This window comes from Taurulus bubalis (assembly GCF_910589615.1).
Source record: "Taurulus bubalis genome assembly, chromosome: 16".
In the NCBI taxonomy this organism is placed as follows: Eukaryota; Metazoa; Chordata; class Actinopteri; order Perciformes; family Cottidae; genus Taurulus; species Taurulus bubalis.
Genome location: NC_136604.1, coordinates 8392007 through 8414900, shown reverse-complemented (window position 1 = coordinate 8414900; position 22894 = coordinate 8392007). Strand labels below are relative to the sequence as shown.

Sequence of the window (22894 nt, the reverse complement as noted above, 5' to 3'; positions counted from 1 at the left end):
GCAGCAGAGGTATAATTGGAGCTTCTAATTACAGTATCGCCTCATTGTTTCTCTCTATCTCTAATTTACCACATTTACATCCCAGAAAAACAATAACTTTGGTTGGGGATCATAATGGGTGAAATCTGTGTGGTTAAACACAAGTTTATTTGTAGATTCAATAGTCAAGGCCTTTATTTTTTTTTACTCACATATATTTCTAAAACATAAGTTCTTAAGCTTTAAACATTAAGAGCATGACATAACAGAGTAAAAGCTTCTACAGGGAGGACGACATTGTGTGGCGCTGTACCTACATTAGCTTTATAAATGTATGCAATATAGCCTGGCTACAAGTGCAAGCATCAAAGATATAATATAATATTAAGTGCTGGATATACCAGACACTATTTAAGCAATAACTCTTGCAAAACTGCATATAACAAAAATGTTAGAAACTTAATTACATTGCATATTTGTTGCTATAGAAACATTTTCTTGTACAAAGAAAATAAAATACAAAACAAAATCGCTGAGATGTCTAACTTTTCGCTCTAGCTGAGTAAATACTTCACAAATACCAATTACATTCCAAATAACCACATGACCTCAGATCAGCCGTCAGTTGTTCTTTAAACTAGACACACGGGGTTGGATGGTTACCCTTCTGACCGGCGTCTGGTCTGCGTTGCGATTGGCTACCAGCTCCTGCAGCTGCAGAGCCCCCCCACCAATGAAACAGAAAGCCGGGCACACGGGGCCAGAGCAATCCACGTGACCTTCCCACAGAGGTCGAAGGGAGTGGGCATCGTAGAAGGTGACGCGACCCTTCTCAAAGTCAAGGCACACGCCGAGCCGAGGAGGCAGCGGGTAGGTGACGCCTGCGGAGGAGGAGGAGGAGGAGGGGCCGACGCCGTTGGTGATGGGGTCTCGGATACCGTTCCCATGGCTACTGTGGAGGTGGTAGTTGTGCTGGGGTAGGTAGATCTTACCCATCCCCATAGTGAGGAAGCAGAATGGCGGAGCAGAGTCCAGAGCATCTTCTGCTCCGCTGTCATGGCCACTGTCCGGGTCGTAGCTGGAGACAGAGCGCAGTTTGAAAACAATTGTTATGGATGAGTCATCTCCTTACGTTAAACTGCTTATTTTCTTTCATCTATTGCTACATGCAATAGAAGTTCCTTTACTTGAGTAAAAGTACTCCAATAAAAGTAAAAGTCCTGCATTCAAAGTTCTACTTTAGCAAAATCACAGAAGTACGAGCAGCAAAATGCACCTAAGCTACCAAAAGAAAAAGTACTCGTTCGGTGAAACGCCCCTTGTGACTGTCATGTTATTATATAAGATAATAATACAGAAGCATCAATGTGTAAGCACTATTTTACAATTGTAGCTGGTCGAGTTAGAGGTCAACCTGGAGGGCAGTCTCCCTCCAAAGGGTCAAAATATAAGTCTGACAGGTTTTAAAAAATGAATAATTTCTGCTACTTCAATCGTTATTCACCTCAAGGCCTCGAGTTCTTTACATGAAACCATCTGGAAGGTAAAGAGAGGAAATCACTCTCTGGTGGAACAGCTAACTTCCACATCTGAAATGTTTCCAACCAGACATTGCTTCTGCATCAGGAGTCACAAGCCAAATGGGGTTGGGAACCACCGGTTGCTTTAACACAACAGGGTCGTTGGAGACGAGCCGTCCTGCGCAGAATCAATCACCTCACAACGCATGGCAGTTAGATTTGTGTCCGACTTGACCCCGACTTGCTCTGATGTCATGCGCACGTGGTTAACGATAACCTCACGAGAGCAAGGCGGATGCAGTTGTTAGAGCCAGGCACCGCAGTAGCTCTCCACCGACTGCGTGACCCAGGGCATGATGGGAAACGCCTGGCTGTCGCCATTACAAAGAGCTGATTTGCCAACAAACACCACATTTTGTAGAGGCGCCGTTTATCTTTAACTCTAATTATCTTGTCACATTCTGCTTTTCTGTCCCTCCCTCCAGCGGCCTTTCCACTTCCTCATTCCTTCATTCATTGCCTTTCTCTTCCTGTGCAACAGATTCCCTTGAAATCTTTTCTCCAATCCCAGTCACCTGACCTTCCTCACCCTCCCACTCATCATCCTTGCAGTTGCATGACATTCCCCACTCACTCCCCTGCTTCCTATTTCCCTTCACAGTCGGATTTGCTGGATGGAGTCTGTAAAACTGTAAAACTCATTTTCTCCATGTTGTGCCTCCTCGTCTTGCCGGAGGAGCTATAATAGAAGAGACACCAGTGCATCCTTTGCAAAGGTGTTTTTAGCACCCGTGACATATAAAAGAGGTGTGACGCACAGCTGAAAATGATCTGAAACCCTGGTGGAACTCTACAAATCTTACTGTTCCTTTTTGTGTTGATAAGTTGTAGTTTTTTAAGATGATCAGATGCGATCAGACTGGTTGAGTATCGTGCCTCATTAGGCTCTGTTCTAGTCCCATTCCTTCATGCCAGTTCCCCTTGATATTACTTATAGTTTTATCTTGAATGTAGGCTACATCAAGTCCCACGATATAATTGCGACATTACAAATACAGCGAGGACAAGTGCAATAAATACACACACACACACACACACACACACACACACACACACACACACACACACACACACACACACACACACACACACACACACATACATACATACATACATACATATACATTTCCACAAAAACCCTTCTACTATTTACAGAAATCTGTTCTGCACGGGTACCGTCTCTGCATCAAGCTCTTAATGCCGACAATTGTGATTGCATGCTTTTGAACTTTACCTGATCTTTAGATTTTCTTATAGAGAATATAAAAGCTGAATTTTCCCCCCTGAAATGTAGAGGAGAAATATAAATACCCAAGTCAAGTACCTGAGCTACTACTCTACAGGTACTCACCGGGGGCTGGCCATGTCTTGTGGAAGGTGAAACCACTCCTGCAGTTTAGATTCCAGACCAACGCCCACCTGTTAAAAAATAATACAAAAAATGTTTTGTTATGAACTAAACATGTAGAGCAAATCTTCCCACAACAGATTGATCTAGATCTCTATTTCCTCATTTGATAATTGATAATCATCATTCCATTCTACTAATAGTAGTCGAAACACTCATTTTAGAATGTGTAGCTGAGTTTTACATTTGTAAAAAGTAATAGTTTTGTTTGAAACTTTAACTATAATTGTTGCTTATGTAGTCAGAAATATTGATTATCATTAAGAAAAACTTTAAACCAAACCTTCCGAATGCTGGCAGTATGCACTAATATTATGTAGTATTCAATACATAAGATATGTAGAATTGACTACTAGAATTACCTTAACAAGGTAAGACCCAGGCTCCACTGAGCATGCCCAGTAGTGCCTTCCCTGTGTAATAGCCACATCCCCCACCAGGAGGTCTGAGGTCAGGTGACAGGAAGTGAGGGCGTGGTCAGCGGCCTGCAGCAGAGACAGACCGGGGACGCTGCGAGCACAGCGCTGCTCTTTACTGACCACCAGCCGGTCGGCATGGAGACCCCAGCGAGAGTCCAGGTAGAAGTTGAGCACTGGGAGGAGAAAGGGAGGGAGGACACAGCAGAGAGAAGGAAGGGGAAAGGACAGAAAGAGAAGGGAGGGGAGGACACAGACATGAGGGTAAGGGGAGGACAAAGAGACAGGTGCGTTCAAAAATGACATATAGGGGTTTTAGTAGCGGCAGACGTTTGGGAGGCAACAGAAGGAAAGTGGTACAGATTTACAGTCCGAAAGCAGCAGGGAGAAGAAAAATGAGGAGAATACGAAGCAGTTGAAAGGAGAGACTAGGGGGAGAGAGCAGGCATGCACCTCCTCGCAGCAGCACTGGAAGAGAAAAGGACACTCATCCATAAATTGATGACTGGGAGAGTAAAATACAGAAGGTATCACAAAGAAGCTCCGGCTGTGGGGAGTGCAGATTTTTCCAGAGGAAGTACAATTTACAGAGGGAACATACGCAACAGCAGGGAGGAGAAACAGCCTACTGGGGCACAAGGAAGTCACCAATCACTCAACTCAACCAATCAAAAAGCCCCGGATCGGAATCCGATCCATGTTGTTAAGCCTCACGTCTTAACAAACGGCAAACCTCATCAGCGCTCTGACAGATCTGGTTATAGAGCCGGAGGCAGAATGGTGAGTGGAGCTCTCGATGGGGGTGGAAGAACAGAGGATGCATGGGATGACCACAAAGAGAAAGAGGAGACGAGTATGGTGGGGGGGGGGGGGGGGGGGGGGTACAGCTGGGTGGTCAACGGATATGAATGCACTTCTTACGTTCCGTAGGAGGCATGTAGGTTGGCAGCGTGGAAGGAGCGGAGAAGCAGATGACAAGTATAAAGCTGTGAAATGGAAATAAAACATGAGAGAGGGATGAAGTAATAAAAGAGTAAGAAAGTGAGGATGTGAGAAAGTGGTGGACGAAAATTGGAGAGGAGAAGATCGGAATGGGCAGAAAAAAAGAGAATGAATTATTAACTGCCATCATGGAAACCATCCCAAATGCTTTTGAATTATAGCAAGTGTGAGGAGATGAATGTCTCCATGGTGACAGAAACTTGCTGTTTGGAATATACTTTTTTTTGTTGCTATCATACACGCGTCACTGATTTAAGTCATTAACCAAAAAACAGAAGAAATACTCTTGCATAGTTGAGTAGAAGATGCATTCTGGATTCTGGCACTTTATGCTGGTGAGGCATGATCCTTCTGACATCCTCTTCTTTTTTTAAAGGAAATTAAAGGAGAATCCCAGTTTACTTCAGTACATGGAGTATAATAATAATTCAGCCATTCTATTTTAGTTCTATCTTCTTTTTGTGTTGTATGTTTGTATTATCTTCTCAAATCTGTCCACATACAGAAATATAAACACCTGGCAAAGTGCTTTGTAGCAGTAGATTTAGTACATTTCGCCATAATGACTCACACACACAGTCTCACAAGATGAAAATATTACGAGACACATGCTGTCATCACTATAACTGGGCTGCTACCAAACTAGGGCAGCGTTTGACCCCTTTTTACACCGAAAGTGTCTGTGTGGACTCTCACCTGGTGCGGGCGGGGTGTGCAGGTACACCTCCTCGCTGTACTCCCCGTAGCCGGCCTTGTTGCAGCCTCTCACCCGCAGCACGTACACGCTGTCCATCTCCAACCTGTCGATCACAGCGCTGGTCCCACTCACTTCATCCAACCGCTGCCAGCCCCAGCGGGCGGCGGCCAATCCTCCTCTGGCGCCGCCTCTAGACGCTCCTCCCGGTACCACGCCCCGGCGGCGGTACTCGACGGAGAAGTGCCAGGCAGACGCAGAGTCTTGGAGCAGACGCCAGCACAGAAAGAGCTGGTCGTAGGCCAGGGTGTTCTGGGTATCAATCACGGGAGCAAATGGAGCTGAGACAAAAATAGTTTATGTACATGATTAATAACTCAAATCTGGAAGTTGATAGTTGTACTACCACCTTCACGTCACTGACTAACATTCGCCTCCTATATCACTCTTCTTCACAAGACGGTATAAGAGAGATAAAAAAGCAGTCATCCTCTACTCCCTTCCTTCCTTATCTGGTTCCCCACCCTTTCTCTTCCGTTCCCACTCTCCCTTCACTCCCCCTCCTCACCTTGGATGAAGTTCAAATCTGTCAGGAGTTTGAGTTCTTTGGAGACGTCCAGCTGGAAGTGTCTGAAGGATGGGTCAGCAGCCAGAGTGAAATGCTGCAGATTCTCAATCGCTGTGCTCAACCTGGTGCAGCGAAAAACAAGGAGAGTAGTGTTAGAAGAATTAATGAGGAAGAGGAGTGAGGGTGAGACAGACTGATGAGGAAGAAGGGGTGTATGATAATCTTTAAATGATTAGGCTGGTGTCACTCTTTGTTATTCTTGGTGCCAACAAAATACCGAAACATTATCAACAATCACTCACTAAGACTATTTATTTTGTTCATGAATGCATGATAATCACAAACTAAGTGTGAGGAAAAGCTGTTCGAATCGGAGAAGAAACCAAAAGGATCTAACGCAGAAAGAAAAACAAATCTAGGATCGGTTAAATCGCAGCAGAGCGTTGTGCCGAGACAAATACGATGAGAACAAACAGAAAACCTGTTGTGGGTCTGGCGAGCAGCCTGCACAAAGCAGGGCTGGTCGGTCTCTTTCAGCAGCTCCTGGGTAAACGCCATGAGCCCCGTGTGTTCCATCAGGCACCGCCTCTCCGCCACTTGAGCGGCCAACGCGTCGCCGCGTTTCTTGCGCGCCGCCTCCAGAGCCTGGGTGTGCGTGGCGTGGCGCTCGGCCAGAGCGGCCGTCAGGTCCCTGATGCTCTGCGCCAGCTGCTCTCTGGCGGACACACTGTTCACCTGTTGAAGAAAGACAGTTTCACCATGACATTCAAAGAACACGAAAACAGATTAAAATAATGAAGCGGGCCTGGGTGAGCTTTTTAAATGCGGCAGATTGTAACACCAATGTTGTAATGGACGATTACTGCTGTGCACTATGACATTCAGCCTAACAAGGTGTCAGCTGGTTTTTACTGATTTCTTCATCTGCATGGAGCAAGTCTTACAAACGTGACTTTAACTTCATAGACACATTCATAACAATCATCTGTAAATTATTTGTCTACACATTGTATCATAATATTAAGTATTTATGCAATGCATGTATTAATTGTATAGTATTTGTGCTACCCAATCAGATGATGGAGACCATGCTTTTCAGCTGAAAGCTCCAGAAGGAATTTAGTTACTGTCCTCATGAGTTTTGACAATATTTATGAACCGTATTAAACTAGCCTCTAAATAAGTTGTACATATGTAAAAACTTGAATGTATACACCAGGGAATGGATGCTTCACAGGCTAATTGTTGATAAAAACAGTAATAATACAAATACAATAATACAGACATATTAAACATGATTAAAGCTTAATTATATTGTGTTATAAACAATGTACGAATTTTCAAAATGTGTGTGTCCAAGAAGCTGCTAAAGAAAACAAATACCGGCAGGAGCCTCTGTAGTGTTGTGGTGTTTAGCTGCTGCGTTACACTAATTCACCGTTCAGCAACACTTTGTGAGCCCAAAGTATTAATCACCTCAGTCTGAGTGATGGAACTCTCCAGCTGGGTAATCTGAGCCAGAACGGTGTCCTGGTTGGACAGAACGTAGTTCATCTCCTTCGTAATCTTCTCCTGTCAAATAAACAGCAACAACACAAAATGTATACAACAAATACACAGCAGACGGCTTAGTCGTCACACATTAAGTCATAACGTAACGTTTACTGCACTGTGCTGTACGAAGCTCGTCTCTGGTACATTTTGAAATAATGCAACTTCATCAGTTCACTGTGTAAAATATCAAAATATATTTACTCAACACTTGATTTAACTTTTTATTTTAACAAAGCAAATAAGCTTTCAATTCCCAAATTGAGATATCGTCCTTTACTAGTATAAAAGTATTGCCTAGGTCCAGACTTTTGAATTCCTCCTCTCCAGCAAGTTTGTGTTGACAATTCTGTTTGATATTAGGCAAATATAAGTATACATTTCAGTCTTATATGTGTATCTCTATGTTTAAATACGTTTTTCAGAACTATTCTATGTATTAAGCCTTTATGTTGCAGAGCATTTAGAAGGAACCCAGTCCAGACTCCGAGTCGTACCTTCAGGGCTTGGTATGCGTGGACCACCGGCAGGATCTTGTGTCCTGTGTGGATGCGGCGCAGCTTGCAGAGCGGGCAGAGCAGCCGCTGACAGGTCCGACAGTAGAACTGCAGCTTCTCCTGGTCGTGCTCCGGACAGGTCAGAACCTGAGGACACGAGCTGGATTACATACAACGTTTTGGTCGAAAGCACAATTCACCCCAAGGGGGAGAGAGTAGAGTGATTATTTTGATTTTGTATGTATCCATAAATATTTTCGTTCTTGTTTCTTATTTTATTCTGGTGAATGACTTATTTCTGAAGCTTTATTGATCAGCTATTGATCTGCTTTTGGGTCGCCAGGTTGTGAAACATTACCCCACTTCAGGATTACACTTTATATTTGTATTAATCAGTAGCACCCTCAAAGTTCAGTGGACCAAAATCCGTTTCCTACCCTTTATTATTCCAACAAACTACTACTACTTTTAATAATAAATCTCTATAAATACAAGTTCATGGTATCGTATTATTACAAATGTAGATGAACAGTGATTGGTCCAAAGCCTTACCTTTGGTCTGAAGTTGAGCGTGGGCTGGATGTGTTCATGTTGTGCTCGTGGCGTCCCCCACGGGTGATACAGCTTGAAACACTCGTTACAGAAGTTGGCTCTGCAGTCAGCGCAGCCCTTGGTGGCCTCCAGAGCGTGAGGAGGCTTACAGAACTGGCACATCACAGCCACACTGCCCAGACTCACTGTGTGCCGGTACCTGGTTGTGGTGTGGAGGGTAGGAAGAACAGGAAAGACTGGTTAAACCTTTTGGCAGGCTTTCTTTTCTTAATAAGAAAGATCTGCCAACAAATATTTACCAAACTAGAAAAGTGCACTCAGCTCCATCTCACAGGCGTAACCGCAACTTGAAGCATTTATTTAAGCTCCCAAGTCTATTTTTTCGACAATCTGCCTCTAAACATGAGGTCAATGCTCAATGAAACAGCACAGAAGGACTGTGACTCTGGCTGCATGGCAGCGGCAGAGCGGCGATCATGCAGCTGTGTATGTAATTCTGTTAGCTGTTAGCTGTTAGCTGATAGCTGTTAGCTAATAGCCGAACACGTCGTCCAAAACAATAGACGTGTGAAACTGTTTTCCCCAACTCCATCTCTGGCCACAGAGCAGCAGTGGTGCAGCGCTGACGCACCCTACTGCACCCTACTGCCCGGGGGCCGGTTAAGAGTAGTGATCGAGCAGTCAGCAGACAGCAGTCCAATCAATGGCCATATCAAAAAGGCAATAAAAAGGTGTTTTGACAAAGTGTGAGTCACTGCAACCCCGTGAGGTCCTTGAGCATGCATCTTATATTAGCAATATAGCAATATTATACAGTTTGGTGCAGCGGTATATGAGATTATCCACACAGATGTGCACACATACACACACACGCACACACACACACACACACACACACACACACACACACACACACACACACACACACACACACACACACACACACACACACCGTTCTCATAATAAAATAATAAATGGTCAAAAGCATAAAACAATTATAGACATGATTACAATTCTAAACCAAGAAAATGTAAAGGTTGTGAACACATTTAAATGAGAGGTCAAAAGGCCAACTGTGAGAGAGGGAGCTAAGTCGTATTGAATGGGTTATAAAGTGAGAAGCCACTGGACTATGGAAGCACAGTCAGCCTTGGTTGCTACAATATGTTGCAGTACACTCTGCAGGATTCATCGACAGCTGAGTCGCTGCTGAATGATTGCAATCCCAATTGGACATGTTCCCAGACCCTCTGTTTTCACGCCCAAGTCTGTGTCTGTATCTGTGTGTGTGTGTGTGTGTGTGTGTGTGTGTGTGTGTGTGTGTGTGTGTGTGTGTGGTACCTACCTCTCCACTATACGCTCCAAGGTGAGGTTGCGCAGACAGTCAGTGAGGCCCTTCTCTCCCAGCTCCACATCTCGGCCGCAGGGGACACAGGGAAACATCATCACCAGGGGCGGACCCTCTTTACGGCGCCGCCCTGGATACGTCCCGTATCCCGGAGAGCGGGGCATGGATGGCGAAGGCGGGTGGGGACCTCGAACCAAGAAGAAAAGCCAGTTATGGGCAGAGGAGGACAAAAAAGATCTCTTTTCCAACATATTGTATATTGATCTGGGTCTGACAGTGAATCAGGGGAACGTTTGGGCAACAATCACATCAAAAAACATACATATCCCCCTCTACAGTTTAAATTGATGAATATTCCAAACCTGCCCGCAGCACGCGGTCAATAGGTCGCTGCTCAGCTTTAGGGGTTGGCCTTCGGGCCTGGCGGGGTGAGCGGGTGTGGGGTGTGGATGCCGGGGAGTTTGGCTCCGGGGGGAGATCTGGAGGCGGGTATCCGTTTGCCACTAAGACCTCCGAGGCACACATGAGGCACACGCTGTGCTGGCATGGCAGCACCACGGGCTGCTTGACGATGTCCTTACACACGGAGCAGTGCAGCTCCTGCTCCAGGCTCTTCATGTTGGACTGTCGGAGGCAAAGAGGTGAGGGTTAGGGTCTGCACATGTAAGAGCATGGGACACACCAAGAGGGAGAAATGTGCACAACTAGTCTGGAAGGGGAAAAGTAAAGCTTGCAGGTATCATTTTAAGTTATTCAATAATTACAAGTTTTGCTTTCTTATACCAAATATTTGTGTGAGAAATATAAATCCCCAACCCCTTTACAAAATCATTTTGACTTCACAAAAATAGCAAAAGCTTTTGAAATATCACATTTTGTATGAACACGAAAATCTGCAACATTTTGATTGAAATCAGAAATTATCTGATGAAAAAGAGTAAGCAAACTATTAGGATTAGGAATCTGACCGGGCGCTCAGAGCCAGTTGTCTGTAGTGTGACAGTTTCCCGGTACTCAGCGCTATTCATCAGCGCTGAACTGAGAGAGAGCCGTGTCAATGGGGAAAAAGCTGTCCCAGACGACATGCAGGGCATCATTCTTGTTAAATATGGATAAAGGCCGGGCATTCATTATTAAACCACTGCACAGAGTGCATCCCTTAAATCGCAGCCCTGCATATGAACATGAGCTCTTTAGTCACGTATGCTTTTGGATAACCATAAGATGGTCTAGCAGGTTCAGTCTTCATGGCATATTTTTAAGTAAATACTGACCTATGGTGAAAGCAATAATAAGGAATAATACACTGTGCAAAGACACATTTCGTTACCTAATGTGCAGATTATTGGATTTGTTTCATTGTATTTAGACGACTGCTTCTCAGGTATAGCTCTCTGCATCAGAACCTTCAGTACCCGATGTAACCACAGTGGCCCGAGCTGCTGCTGGTGGTGGTGGTGGTGGTGGTGGTGGTGTGGGTGTGAAAAGCTGCACCTCTTGAGCAGTAAGCGTCTCAAAGTCCTGCTCAAGGACATTGGATAGAAAAGGACACTGGCTGTTGCAGTAACCTGCACAGACTACCAAAAGACCACCGCACCTCATTAATAATGAGACAGTGGAAGGGACCTGTTCCTTTAGCCATGTGTTGCGTTCTAATTACTCAGTTTTAGTGTTCACTCAGCATTTATTTCTTTGCTATAGGATGACATGCTTTCTTTTGCTTCACGGATGCCCTTGACTCACAATCTCAACCCGCTGGCTGTTGCAGGGGCCAGAGGCAGCGGGCTCCATCACTGTCACTATGAGTTCACTGCAAAACCAGGACAGGACAAACTGACTGACGCTGCTCCTCCATGGAGGGGTTTGGGGACTCTGTCTGTGATGAGATGAGATGAGATGAGACGCAGCATCTCAGCTTATACCAGCACACCAGAAACCACTGTTAACACCCCTGATGCTGGGGATGTGGATGCAGAATCAGTAGGGATGAATACACAGGGGACCATATACAGTAAATGTCCATTAGATTTTTAAGTAGACTGGGAGCTCACAAAGTGTTACACAGCAGGATGAAAAAATGTATTGTGGAAAGCAATATCTTCCCAGTTGACGTAGTCATAGCCACGTTTGAGACAGAATCAGTCAGCAGCAGGAGATCTATATACCCTATGACGCGTCACATTGGATTAATTGGATGAATCAAAATAACCTACGTTCCTCCTCAGTCCAGCTCAGTCGCTCTGTGTCATTCTCCAATGTCAACTCTGGCCTGCTTTTCTCTTCTAGCTATCGCAGTTTCAGGCTACCGCTGCTCCAGCAGGCTGCGGACTAAACAGCGCGACGGACCGCGGCAGCGTTGCATCCATCACATGGTGGATCGTGCGCACTGCTAACAGTGAGCCCGGTGCGGCGAAGGCGTGAAACAGGCGATGCGACAGCGCATCCTTACCTTCACCTGGAATCTAGGCGCCATGGCAGGAGGCTACGTGTATAACTCTCCAGCCTCGAGAGAGCGCAGCGTGTCTCTTGGAAAGAGGGGAGGGGTTTGAGGCTCTCTTTTTTTTTATCGCGATCGATGAGCGCCGGTGAGATGCGTTCTGCACGAAATGACACCCAGATGATGCTTATTTCCTGAGCTGTTTTATGTGCTGTCCCATGTACACAAATCTATTCTAGTCGTAACCGTCTCTGCGGATTACTGAAGTGTGTTCAAGCCCCCGCAAGGGCCGAGGCTACACGCAGCAGGCACAGAGCCTTTTTTCTCTCGCCTTGCCTCAGCACCAGCCGACGGTCCTGCATCCCGTCTCCATAGAAACGACCATCCCGCGAAATCCCAAAATAGAAACGTGTCTTTTCATTCTGCACTCACACTTTCGATGTTTTATCATGTTTGAAACACGCTGATATATAATCAAAAGAAAGAGCATGTGTTCAGCTCGAGTCTGGCGCGCCGATGCATTTCAGGACCTCCGTTAACGGGGCTTTCAGCATCAAGACGACAGAACGAACGATCATACAGCTAAGAATGAGACAATTTGTTGGGCTATTCTAGAACATGTATTTCATTTTCATTTCTGCAGCCTTTCTCCTGGTGTGCAGAAGAACACATAGAAGGCCAATTTGCCATAAATGGTGCGGCAGGTGAAACATGGAGACGTGCCATCCAAGCGGTTCCCCATTAGCATGCAGGCTGTTTTCGAAGAATGTCTTTAAAATGTCTTTAACATATGTATCGTAATGTGATTATACACCCAGTGACAACACCAACACAGTCGTATACTCACACTTATACGGACCAATGCTTCCATCGTGGATGTGGCTGTTTTTAAATCCATCTCTGCCATTTTAAGAGAATAGCTTCCTCTTGGTTTTATCATCTGGATACAAATCGCGATGTATCTAGGCCAGACACCATACAGTACATATCAAAAAACTCATAATACATTTTTTGCCCGTTTACCGTGTAGTAAATTTATCGTTTTCTTACGATCAAAAGGCACTCGATCTGGGCTTTTTCTTTTACGCACGAAAAACACCAAAGCGGAAAAACATCATCTTCTGAATAAAAAACAAACAAACATAAGAAGACGCCGATTTCTAAATAGACTGTTATGTGTACCCACTCTAAGAGATGCCTGATGCCTGTGGCTTTATTCCTCACCCAGACATCCTGCCCCCCACCCTCCTCATCCCGTAACGGATGCCTTCATGTGGTCCAGCGCGCTGGAAGCTGATGTCATGACGCTCTGAAGCCTCTGTTGTAAACAATAGTGCATCTCATCAAGCAGCATGTCGTTTCCTCAAAGACATCTTCGACTCTTGCAGAGATGTAAAGCCGTGGAGACCGAAAACGTTTTCAGGATCCCCAGATTCCCCCAGGTAACTATTGGCCCGTGGGTGTGGAAAAAAAGACACGTTGGCGATTTACGTTGAGTCTCGGGTTTAACAGTAAACACAGAAAGCCACTGCCAACATTACCTCGGATGAAACTTTATTAATATATATTGTAAGTATTACTGCTGATGTTAATACTGGTGGATGTGGAGCGAAATGTTGAACAAAAACATGCAGTTTAAGCGACATCAGTGCATCATGTTTACTAAATGATCGCATGCATGCAAAGTACGCTGTCAACTAAATGCAAAACATACAATGTCCTTTTTCCTATTTTTACTTATTTATTCTATTTGTATTAAGTTAATTGGTTGAGATGTTGATAATTTCCTAATATCAGAACAAGATAAACACAAGTTAGTGTTTCAGTGTTCATCCTTTCCAGCGAAGTGGGGTCAAGTCCACACCAGCATGGTAACTTTTTAACATTCATTTCAATATTGTTATAGTAAAATGGATCAAAATGTGTGTCCATATTAGGAGATTAGATTAGAGGCAGTCAAACTATATTACATTTGCATTTGACAAGAGTTACATCCAAAAAGAGGGTCTTAGCAGTCACTTAATACTATGTGTTCTTTGTTTCCCATGGTTTGATGCACAGACAGTAATCCCAGCTGATCACTAACCTGTCCTTTGGTGTACGAATACACAAACAGATTAAATCAAACTGCATGCAGACAGATATACGAAATGCATTTGTGGGGAAACATTGCATTAGTTCTGTAATAAATTGTATCTCCTGCAATATCAGAACCAGACTGCACAGCCTAACTCAAAGGAGAAAGCAATGTGGAAACTTCTGGGAAGCTGTCAGTCTGGTGGTTTAGCCCAATGGACACCAGAGGGTACAAAGAAACACATGTGTTCTAGTTGGCTATAGAGCAGTTAAGTTGGATTTAATTGACCCTGACACAAACAGAATAGATCGTACATGACCAAATGGAATAATTCACCACAAGACTCCAGGCAGCAGAGTTTATCTTTGGCACCATTGGTGGAAGAAGTAATGAAAAAAAGAAGAACTAAAGTAAAAGTCCTGCTTTCAAAATGGTACTTCAAGCACAGACATATTATGAGCAAAATGAACTCAAAGTATCAGTAAAAGTACCCATCATTTATCATGGTCATTTACAGTGTACGCAACATTTTAATGTTGTATCTGCAGGTTGGGCTCATTCTAGCTGCTTTATGCTGGAGTTGCTGTATGAGGTAGAATCAAAAATAAATACTCAGGTAAAATTGATTACCTCCAAATTGTTCTTAGACTTGAATAAAGGTACAGAGATACATACCGCTGGAGTTTACATTGTAGATGAAAAACAGCAGCCGCTTGTGTATTTGTGTTCTCAATATAAATACAAATACATTATTTGTCATATAAATACATAAACGCATCCATTAACCATGATGTTGTATAAACTAATATGCAGCCCTCAGGGGCAATACCAATTAAATCCACAAGGTGGCGGCATAAAGCTTCAGGCATCTCCTCAATTAAATGCAGTAGAAATGTATATTTGTACCACTGCACTTAAGTTATTACATATCTATTCACTTTTACATACATATTTATACATATTTCTATATATTTTACGTAATCAACCAATTAGTTTACAACAATATAATTCGGACACATACATGTATGAAATAGTTCAAATTAGCTCCATGTTGAGCACCTATAACACTGAAACGATGCTTCCATACTTATGCATCACTAATGCAAGATTAAAATATATAAAACATAATACTGACCGGGCCCATTATTGATAAAAATTTCATATTTTAACATGTGGATGCTTTATTAACGCATAAAGGCAGTTCCCCAGGTTGTGCAGTTTCAGTTTGTAATACTACATTACGACCACAAGAGGGCGTACTTATCAAAACATCCCAAAGAGCTTCACAGAGCGGTCAAAGAAGTACTTCGATCTTTCGCTTCAGGAAAAGTAGTGATAAGACGGTGCAGAGATACTAATACTGTTAGAAGTAAGAGCATTTACATGTTTTACTTAATTTAAAGTACAAAGTAGTGTCATCAAAATATACTTAAAGTACCACATAGTAAAAGTTCGAATTTTGCAAAATAGCCCATTTTACAACAGAGTGAATACTATCATTGGACTATGATTATTGATGCATTAATGTTTCTCTTTAATATTGCGGTACCTTGTGAATTTACCCCTGTAAATCAACAAAGTTTTATTGATATAATGATAATATAATGTATTTGTTGATTACTTTTTGCAGCATCAGTCTGAATGAGTAACAGAAAATATCAAATATATGTATCATATGTAGTGCTATAAATTATTTTTAATTTGTTTGTTTAGTTTATATAGTATATTCGCAAACTCTATAAGAGACAGCAGTGCTAAAGCAGTACAACACTGGACTCATGTTCACTTCTGCACACATATAAAGTGTTGCACGTAGAGACTTCAGTGGTTAAAACGAAGCTGCTGATTACATCAGTAATCTAAGTTATTCTCTCTTCTTTGCTGTTTTCTGCAATGGTGCAACTCAGCACCAGTCGACACGGAGCAGATAACTGGGAGTGTTGGTCTTGCAGCACATCAGTGTCAAAGGTGATGGAAACTGACTTCTTGCACAATAACACATTTGATGATAAATCGATTAATAATCATGTTGTCATGGCATTTTCTCCTCCACATCATATACATAGGCTTCAGTATATATATATATATATATGGTCTAATAGTCTTACTGAAGAGGAAATGAGAGTTCGTCCAACATCTCCCAAGCCTCTATAGTTTATTATGATAGCGTCCCGCCCACAACCGCGTGCACAGCCGACAGGGTCCACCGTCCACCCCGCAGGTTGACTCACTGCTGAGCAGTCAGGGCGGCGTCTCACTATAAAATCTCTGCTCTTTTTCCTGACCTCTGAACATTTCCACCTCTCTTCTGCCGACGACGTCCTGCCCTGCACGGTAAGAACGGTCGGCACGTAACGGGTCCGTCTAATGGCTCCGTGAGGGTTTCATGAACCTGTAACTACTGCAAGACCCATTCATATTGGATTCATAACTTTTTTTAATCTGACAATCAAAATTTGTTTGAACGGAAGCATGTCGGTGTATTCTTAATACAGTTCATGTATCTAATTATTCTACTTATGTATTCTTTATTTCTATTGAAAATGTAAATGTATTTGTCCTGTTTGTAGTTTTTTTGTGTAAAGTTTTGGGCTCAAACTTGTTTTCTTATGATTAGAGAAGATTTATACATTTAGCTAATATCCATATTAACTCTTATTTCTCTCCAGTTTATTACATTTGCCACTGGATCCTCTCGTTCTTGAAGTCCACATTGGGTCCATATAGCTATAGGGCTCTGAGGGTGTGGCTGGTGTGTTGGCATGCACTCTGTGGCTATAGTGTCTCCTCTCATTTGCTGCACCCACCATTTTGTGCATTTGCACATTTTTCCCCTCATTCAGCTGAGGTTTTCCATTCCCTCGAACAAAAAAAAAAACTTTTCCCTCCCATTTCTCCTTTTGTACTGTTGTTCTCAAACAGCAACAGTTGACATAACTGACTCTTTTGAGTTAGTGATTTCTTCTTTTCTTATTCTAACGACCTAATAACAGACCTCACCCCTCGTGAGCGTTACACGTTGTGTGGAAGGGCGTTGGAGGGCAGAGAATGCTGTTGCTACCCCATCATTGAGCTACATGACGTACATCTAACATGCAATGGAGTTTTACACTTTTGCAGAGTTTGACCTTCAGTTCATCACCCATGTGATACAACTAGTCGTCAGTATTTTACTCAGAATTTACATTTAAATAAATGAGACCATTTACACTGAGGGGGATCAGCTCCCTGGCGTTTGATCCTTAGATAAGCTTAGATAAGCTCATCAGTATCATCAACAAAACAAACAACCTCTTTTCCATTTTTTTCATGAAAGTTTATCCAAAATTGTCTCTAATGGACTCTCTGCTGTCATTGATGATGATCAACAATGTCTTCTCTATTTAACTTCTCCCCCTCCCCCCCAGTTCAAACACACCTCAGCAACCATGCCTTCAGAACTGGAGACCGCCATGGAGTCACTCATCAAGGTGTTCCACCGCTACGCCGCTAAGGACGGCAAAGACCGCTTCGCTCTCACCCGGCGACAGCTCAGAGAGTTGATGGAGAACGAGCTGTCTACCTTCCTCCAGGTGAGAAGAGACCAGCGTGTTAATCACAGCGGTCCAGGACTTAGACATGTTGATTGTTCATGAATTCATCCCATAATACGGTAGAACCAGAGTTTTCTTGTTGACGCTCACCCCACGACCCCTTTTTGTTTTGAACCCAGTCCCAGAAGGACCCTGCTGCTGTGGACAAAATCATGAAGGATCTGGACAGCAACGGTGACGGCCAAGTTGACTTTGAGGAGTTTGTTTCCCTGGTTGTTGGACTTTCCATTGCCTGTGAGCATTGCTATCAGAACAAAATGAAGATGGGGAAGAAGTAAACGGCTGGAGAAAAGAAAGAAACCAAAATGCATTTCAAGTTTTGTAAAGATAGTTTTGTTCATTAAAATTCTAAACCTGTTGTGCCTCCTGGTTATTGTATGTGCAAGTTACTGTATGTTTAGGCTCGCCTTTGCCTGCGAGTTATCATAGGCCTACATTTTTCTCTTTTAGTTTTGAGTGTTTTTTACTCTATATAAATATAAAGAATGCATACAAAGCTCTTCATTATTGCTCTTCCCCATGCGGTGCATTCTACTGGATTCACATCCCGAAGAAGCTCATTCCAGAGATCACGAGTGAGCTGACTCCCTTGGCAACTGTACCATCAACACGATAATGTATAAGTGATGATGTAATTCCTACCTGTAGTTCATGCTTCCCTGTGTGTGAAAGTGCAGACTCCTCCCTCACTGCTCTATTCGATCCCTGCTTATCGCTGCTCTGAGGAATCTGCAGAATGTTCCAGGCGTGAACGCACCTCTCTGTGAAGCTGATTGTTGCAGCTCTCTGAATTATGATTCATGAGCAGACGAACAAGATGATTAGGCACATTTTAACTGAATAAAGTGTGTGTTAGATTTGTTTGAGTAGGACAATCTTGGGCCCCTTGCAGAAATGTGGAGGGTCACATGGCACAATGTCAATACACCATTGTTTCCACCAAATTCTTTTCATGTTGTTTCATGCCTGCTGGAACGTGGATAACACCAGAGAGATGACCGGGATAACACCCTCATCCCCACTATTCCTGAACTGAAGAGAAACAGTTTTTCTCTCTCTCGGGCAGCACTTTTTAGGCTTAGTTCTGGCACTGACAAGCTCCTCCCATCAAAGGTTTTAGTCATACATGATTAAGACGTGACTCTTGTTGTAATTCAGGGGTGCAACCGTTGAGGTCAGGGTTAACCAATCCCAGTGAAGTCCCAGAAACGCTACTGCATGAGGAAGGCTTGCCTGGGAGCCAAAACTCAGGGGCAAGCAGTCTCCGCTGGCCTGCACACACCTCCTTAAGGCGAAGCCTTGCTCTGTGGCCTACCAGAGTGCATGGTTACAGGGGAAACACTCACGTTGCTAGGTTACAAAGCGTGTATGTGTGTGTGTGTGTGTGTGTGTGTGTGTGTGTGTGTGTGTGTGTTCGCCCCTCAGTTTACACAACACCACGCCCATGTGACCCACAGCTGAGTTTACAGCCGGGATTTCCCGATGTGCTGTCTGTCTGTTTTCCCTTTTGTGTCGCAAGAGGTGCAATGGTCAGTGCCGTAACGGAAACACATGAGCCCCCCCCCCCCCCCATATGTAAGGGATAATGTATTGTCCGGCGGTCATTATCCAAAGATAAACGAACACTTATGTGAGTGAGTGTGTTTGTGCTCTTTTATTTTTCTAGACAGTCCTTGCCAATCATTTATTCCCGTAGTCCAGGCACTGTTATGGCATGCAGATCTTCTCTCACCAAAAAGCCAACATGGCTCACAATATACTCTGTCAATTTTGGGGGAGTAGCACAGCCATTTGCGTTGTATCTTGGTACAAATACAAATCTTTAGGAAACGGACCTTCACATTTACATGGTCCCTGCCTTAAAATGAACTTTTTCATGTCAGCATCAGTAATATCCACCGGGAAATGTGCCCGGTCACCAGGGTAAAGTGTAGTATTAGAAGTTTCATCTGACTCTGTCGCACAGCTTCCCGAGGCCTCCTCACTGCATCCTGGCTCTTCACTGCAGCCGGACTTCGCTCATTTTTTTCAGAATTTTCTTGTGAAGAAAATGTATATTTAAAAAAAAAACTTTTATAACATATTTTTATCATAACTATGAACATCCAGCATGATCTAATTAAGAATGGCAGAAAAATGCTTTTCGAGCGGTTTCCGACATGTTCAAAATGTGTGCTTCAGACCCTTACCAAGGTCTCACATACTAATAACACCCCTTGTTAGAAAGAACAGAGCCTAAAGAACCCGAATATGCAGTGAAAACCACATAAAAACAAAGTGGTGGGGTCATTTGAAGGCTTTTCAGGGGAAAAACTGTGTAAATCGGTTCAAAAATGAAAAACGTCAAAGTTCTATAAGAAAACTACATCTCCCAGAAGCCAGTCCGGGTGCATTCTCTATGTCCATTTGACAGAGGAAATGCTGGACACAGAAATGTAAAATAAAAAAATCTCCGACGGTTGACGGAATTTAAAGTTACTTATAGGTGGCTGGTAAGGATCTAGATGGCACCGTTCGACTCCTACATGCCCGCACGGTCACGGAGATGTGTTTATTATTGAAATTCGTTGTTTTAAAGGATAGTTACGAGCGATTTTGTGAAACGTTACTTGTGTCGCGGAAAGATGGAAAAAAAATACATATATATTGCCACGTGAGGCCCCCTGTCCCTGCGAGGCCCCTCCGCGGTGCGGGGGCTGCGGGGGTAATCTCTACGGGCCTGGCCATGGTTCATCATGTGGCCTGAAACAATACTATCATTAATTGTGAGGATGAATAACTCTCACCGAGCATGAAGCAAGCCAAGATCTGTGAGGTCAATTAACAGGCCCAAACTTGTTTAATAGTAGACTTACTGGTTGATTAGCTTTAATAATATCCTTCACAAGTGGGATGAACCCAGTGTACCCAGTTTTACCATTTCTCAACTGACACACAGTGAAGGTGTGTATTGGTTTGACTACAGAGATAAGCAAGCGTTTGCGAAAGCACGCCGCACCTTTCTTGGACACACACACACACACACACACACACACACACACACACACACACACACAGGAAGAACAACCCCTCTCTGTGGACAATTCAATTCGTCAAACAATAACAGAAATGTTCTGAACCCACCAAACCTTTCCAACATCCGGTTTGTAGCTGCTGCCATGGAAAATTACATCTAACTATTGTGTTCTCGTTGCAGCGGATGATATAAAAATGTCAAAAGTACCTCATGTCTTTGCTGCCACTTAGATGTGAGCCAACACTTTGTTCCTTGTCATTCCCTAACTGTTTCTCCTTGTGTCTCTCTCATAAACCCTTAAAACGCTGCCTATTCAAATAATTAGCAACCTTTTTTGAGGTTTCTGGTCAAAGTCTTCTGAGGGTGTATTGTAGAGCCTCACCATGACTGCAGTATTTCTCAAATCCTGGGTGGACGTTGATTGAAAAGTGCTGTCGGTGGTAGTATGAATCAAGAACAGACTCATGGCAGCAAGTTAACCCTAAATGTGAATGTTGATGCTTAGTTTCTGTGTTCTACTCTGTTTTCTTTAATGTCTTTTTTATATTTATCTTGTTTATTATATATAGAGTGTAAATATGTACGATGAGAGCAACGTGCAACCGGAGTCAAATTCCATGTATGTGTACACACACATGGCCAATAAAGCTGATTCTGATTCTGATGAATGTCTGATTTTGCTTCAATATACTTCTGCTTTACCACTAGATGGCATAAGAGTGTAACTGTATTCATAATGTTGGCTGTGAGCGTTTGATAACTGCAAATAGTTTCATATGAACCAGAGCTGGATATATTACAAAATGTCGTTTCCCCGGATACGCCCTCCCTGTTTGGTTGATCTGACTGAGTAAGATGGGGCGGATGGAAGAAGGGAGGAAAAAAGTTTGACTAAAGTGTTCCACACAGAGGAGAAGCACAGTGCAATGTCAGTCGCAGAGCGCATGAATGATTGTGACTTGACTTCCAACCTATGATCAAAATTTACTGGACGCTGATTGAAGTTGTTAATTAGAAGCCGAAACAATTGCACTCTGACCAAAGAGGAGAGACAGAAAAAGACATATCTCTACCTCAATGTCATGCAATGGACCACACACATGCACAGAGCTGCCACGGTGATAATTCTTATGTCTCTGATTTTAGGTCTCTGCAGCGTGACTCATGAGCTTCAGGGACATGACTGAGTCACAGCCTCCACCACAAAATTGCTAAGGAAGGGAGGACCCACTCAGGACCAAAAAAAGCGAATGTTTTGGAATCATGTGCATCTCCAACGATTAAATGAAAATAGGAAAAATGACAATTATATACACAAAAACACATACATTAGTGAGTACAATAAACAATTAAAGTGTTTTCTGAGACATCCTTGGATAGAGAGAAAAACAATCCACATTTAAATGTACACAACTGTTCATTGCTTTGGATGATTTTCAAGATTTACAACAAAAGTCTCGTCACATTTGGTCTTCGTCTTTAGAAAAGTCAGAAAAACAATCAAAATGTGTTTTGGTTGGGTTTTACAGAGGAATTCACAGTATGACAAACATTGTGAACTCAAACATAAAGGGGAAAGAGGAATTATGATTGAAAATGCATGCGCCAAAAATGTTTAATCATTGTTGTTTGTTGTTGGTTCTTTGGGAGAGGAAAACAGCTCTATCAAGATTTTCTTTTAAAGGATTAACAAACGTGACCTCTAAATAGAGCAGCTGTATGTGACCACATCAATACAAGTAGTGATTGAGTTCACATAGTAACCGCTGCAGCTTACAACACATCTTCAATGAACAAGAGAAAAGCAAATGATGGATGTTTCCTTGAAATTCATTTCTTTTAAACAACTAATAATAGCAGTTAATATTCTGTTGAGAATAGTTTTTATCTTGGAAAAAAAAAACAAGCAAACTAACAGTAAACCAAACTAATGTAATACATTGCATGAAAAAAGTGAAAAAGAGCTCTTTATATCTCTGTCACATGACTAAATTGGCTTACAGGTAGTACAAAACATCCCCTTTTTGCTTTGAAAAAGACGATGCCACACTTTCTCTTCATATCTCATGCTTTTTACAGTCTTAAAAGCAATCATTACAAGTTAAAATGCAATCTTCTGTTCATAACATTAGAGAGATTGTTTTTTATGCTAACATTAAGCCTTTTGAAAATGCAC

General features: G+C 43.0%; 2 protein-coding genes across 2 annotated transcripts; one reads left to right on the top strand and one right to left on the bottom strand.

Moving 5' to 3' along the window:
- Positions 1 to 600: 600 nt before the first annotated feature.
- On the bottom strand, positions 601 to 12972 carry trim46b (tripartite motif containing 46b; the record flags this gene model as incomplete). The annotated part of the gene is made up of 12 exons (XM_079232069.1): positions 601 to 1057; positions 2911 to 2978; positions 3330 to 3559; positions 5082 to 5420; positions 5648 to 5769; positions 6129 to 6382; positions 7124 to 7219; positions 7696 to 7842; positions 8248 to 8446; positions 9593 to 9782; positions 9958 to 10219; positions 12880 to 12972. The coding sequence occupies 12 exons, from the start codon at positions 12970 to 12972 to the stop codon at positions 601 to 603; spliced, it is 2457 nt and encodes an 818-aa protein (XP_079088195.1).
- Positions 12973 to 16357: 3385 nt separating this feature from the next.
- On the top strand, positions 16358 to 18059 carry LOC306748378 (protein S100-A1-like). The gene is made up of 3 exons (XM_079231544.1): positions 16358 to 16443; positions 17517 to 17681; positions 17822 to 18059. Exons 2-3 carry the CDS (start codon positions 17538 to 17540, stop codon positions 17978 to 17980), a joined length of 303 nt encoding a protein of 100 aa, XP_079087670.1. The 5' UTR covers positions 16358 to 16443; positions 17517 to 17537; the 3' UTR covers positions 17981 to 18059.
- Positions 18060 to 22894: the final 4835 nt, after the last annotated feature.

Excerpts from the sequence above, each read along its gene's own strand:
- LOC306748378 (XM_079231544.1), top strand. The coding sequence starts at position 17,538 with ATGCCTTCAGAACTGGAGACCGCCATGGAGTCACTCATCAAGGTGTTC. Across the intron at positions 17,682-17,821 it reads AGCTGTCTACCTTCCTCCAG|TCCCAGAAGGACCCTGCTGC; the intron begins GTGAGAAGAGAC and ends TTTTGAACCCAG.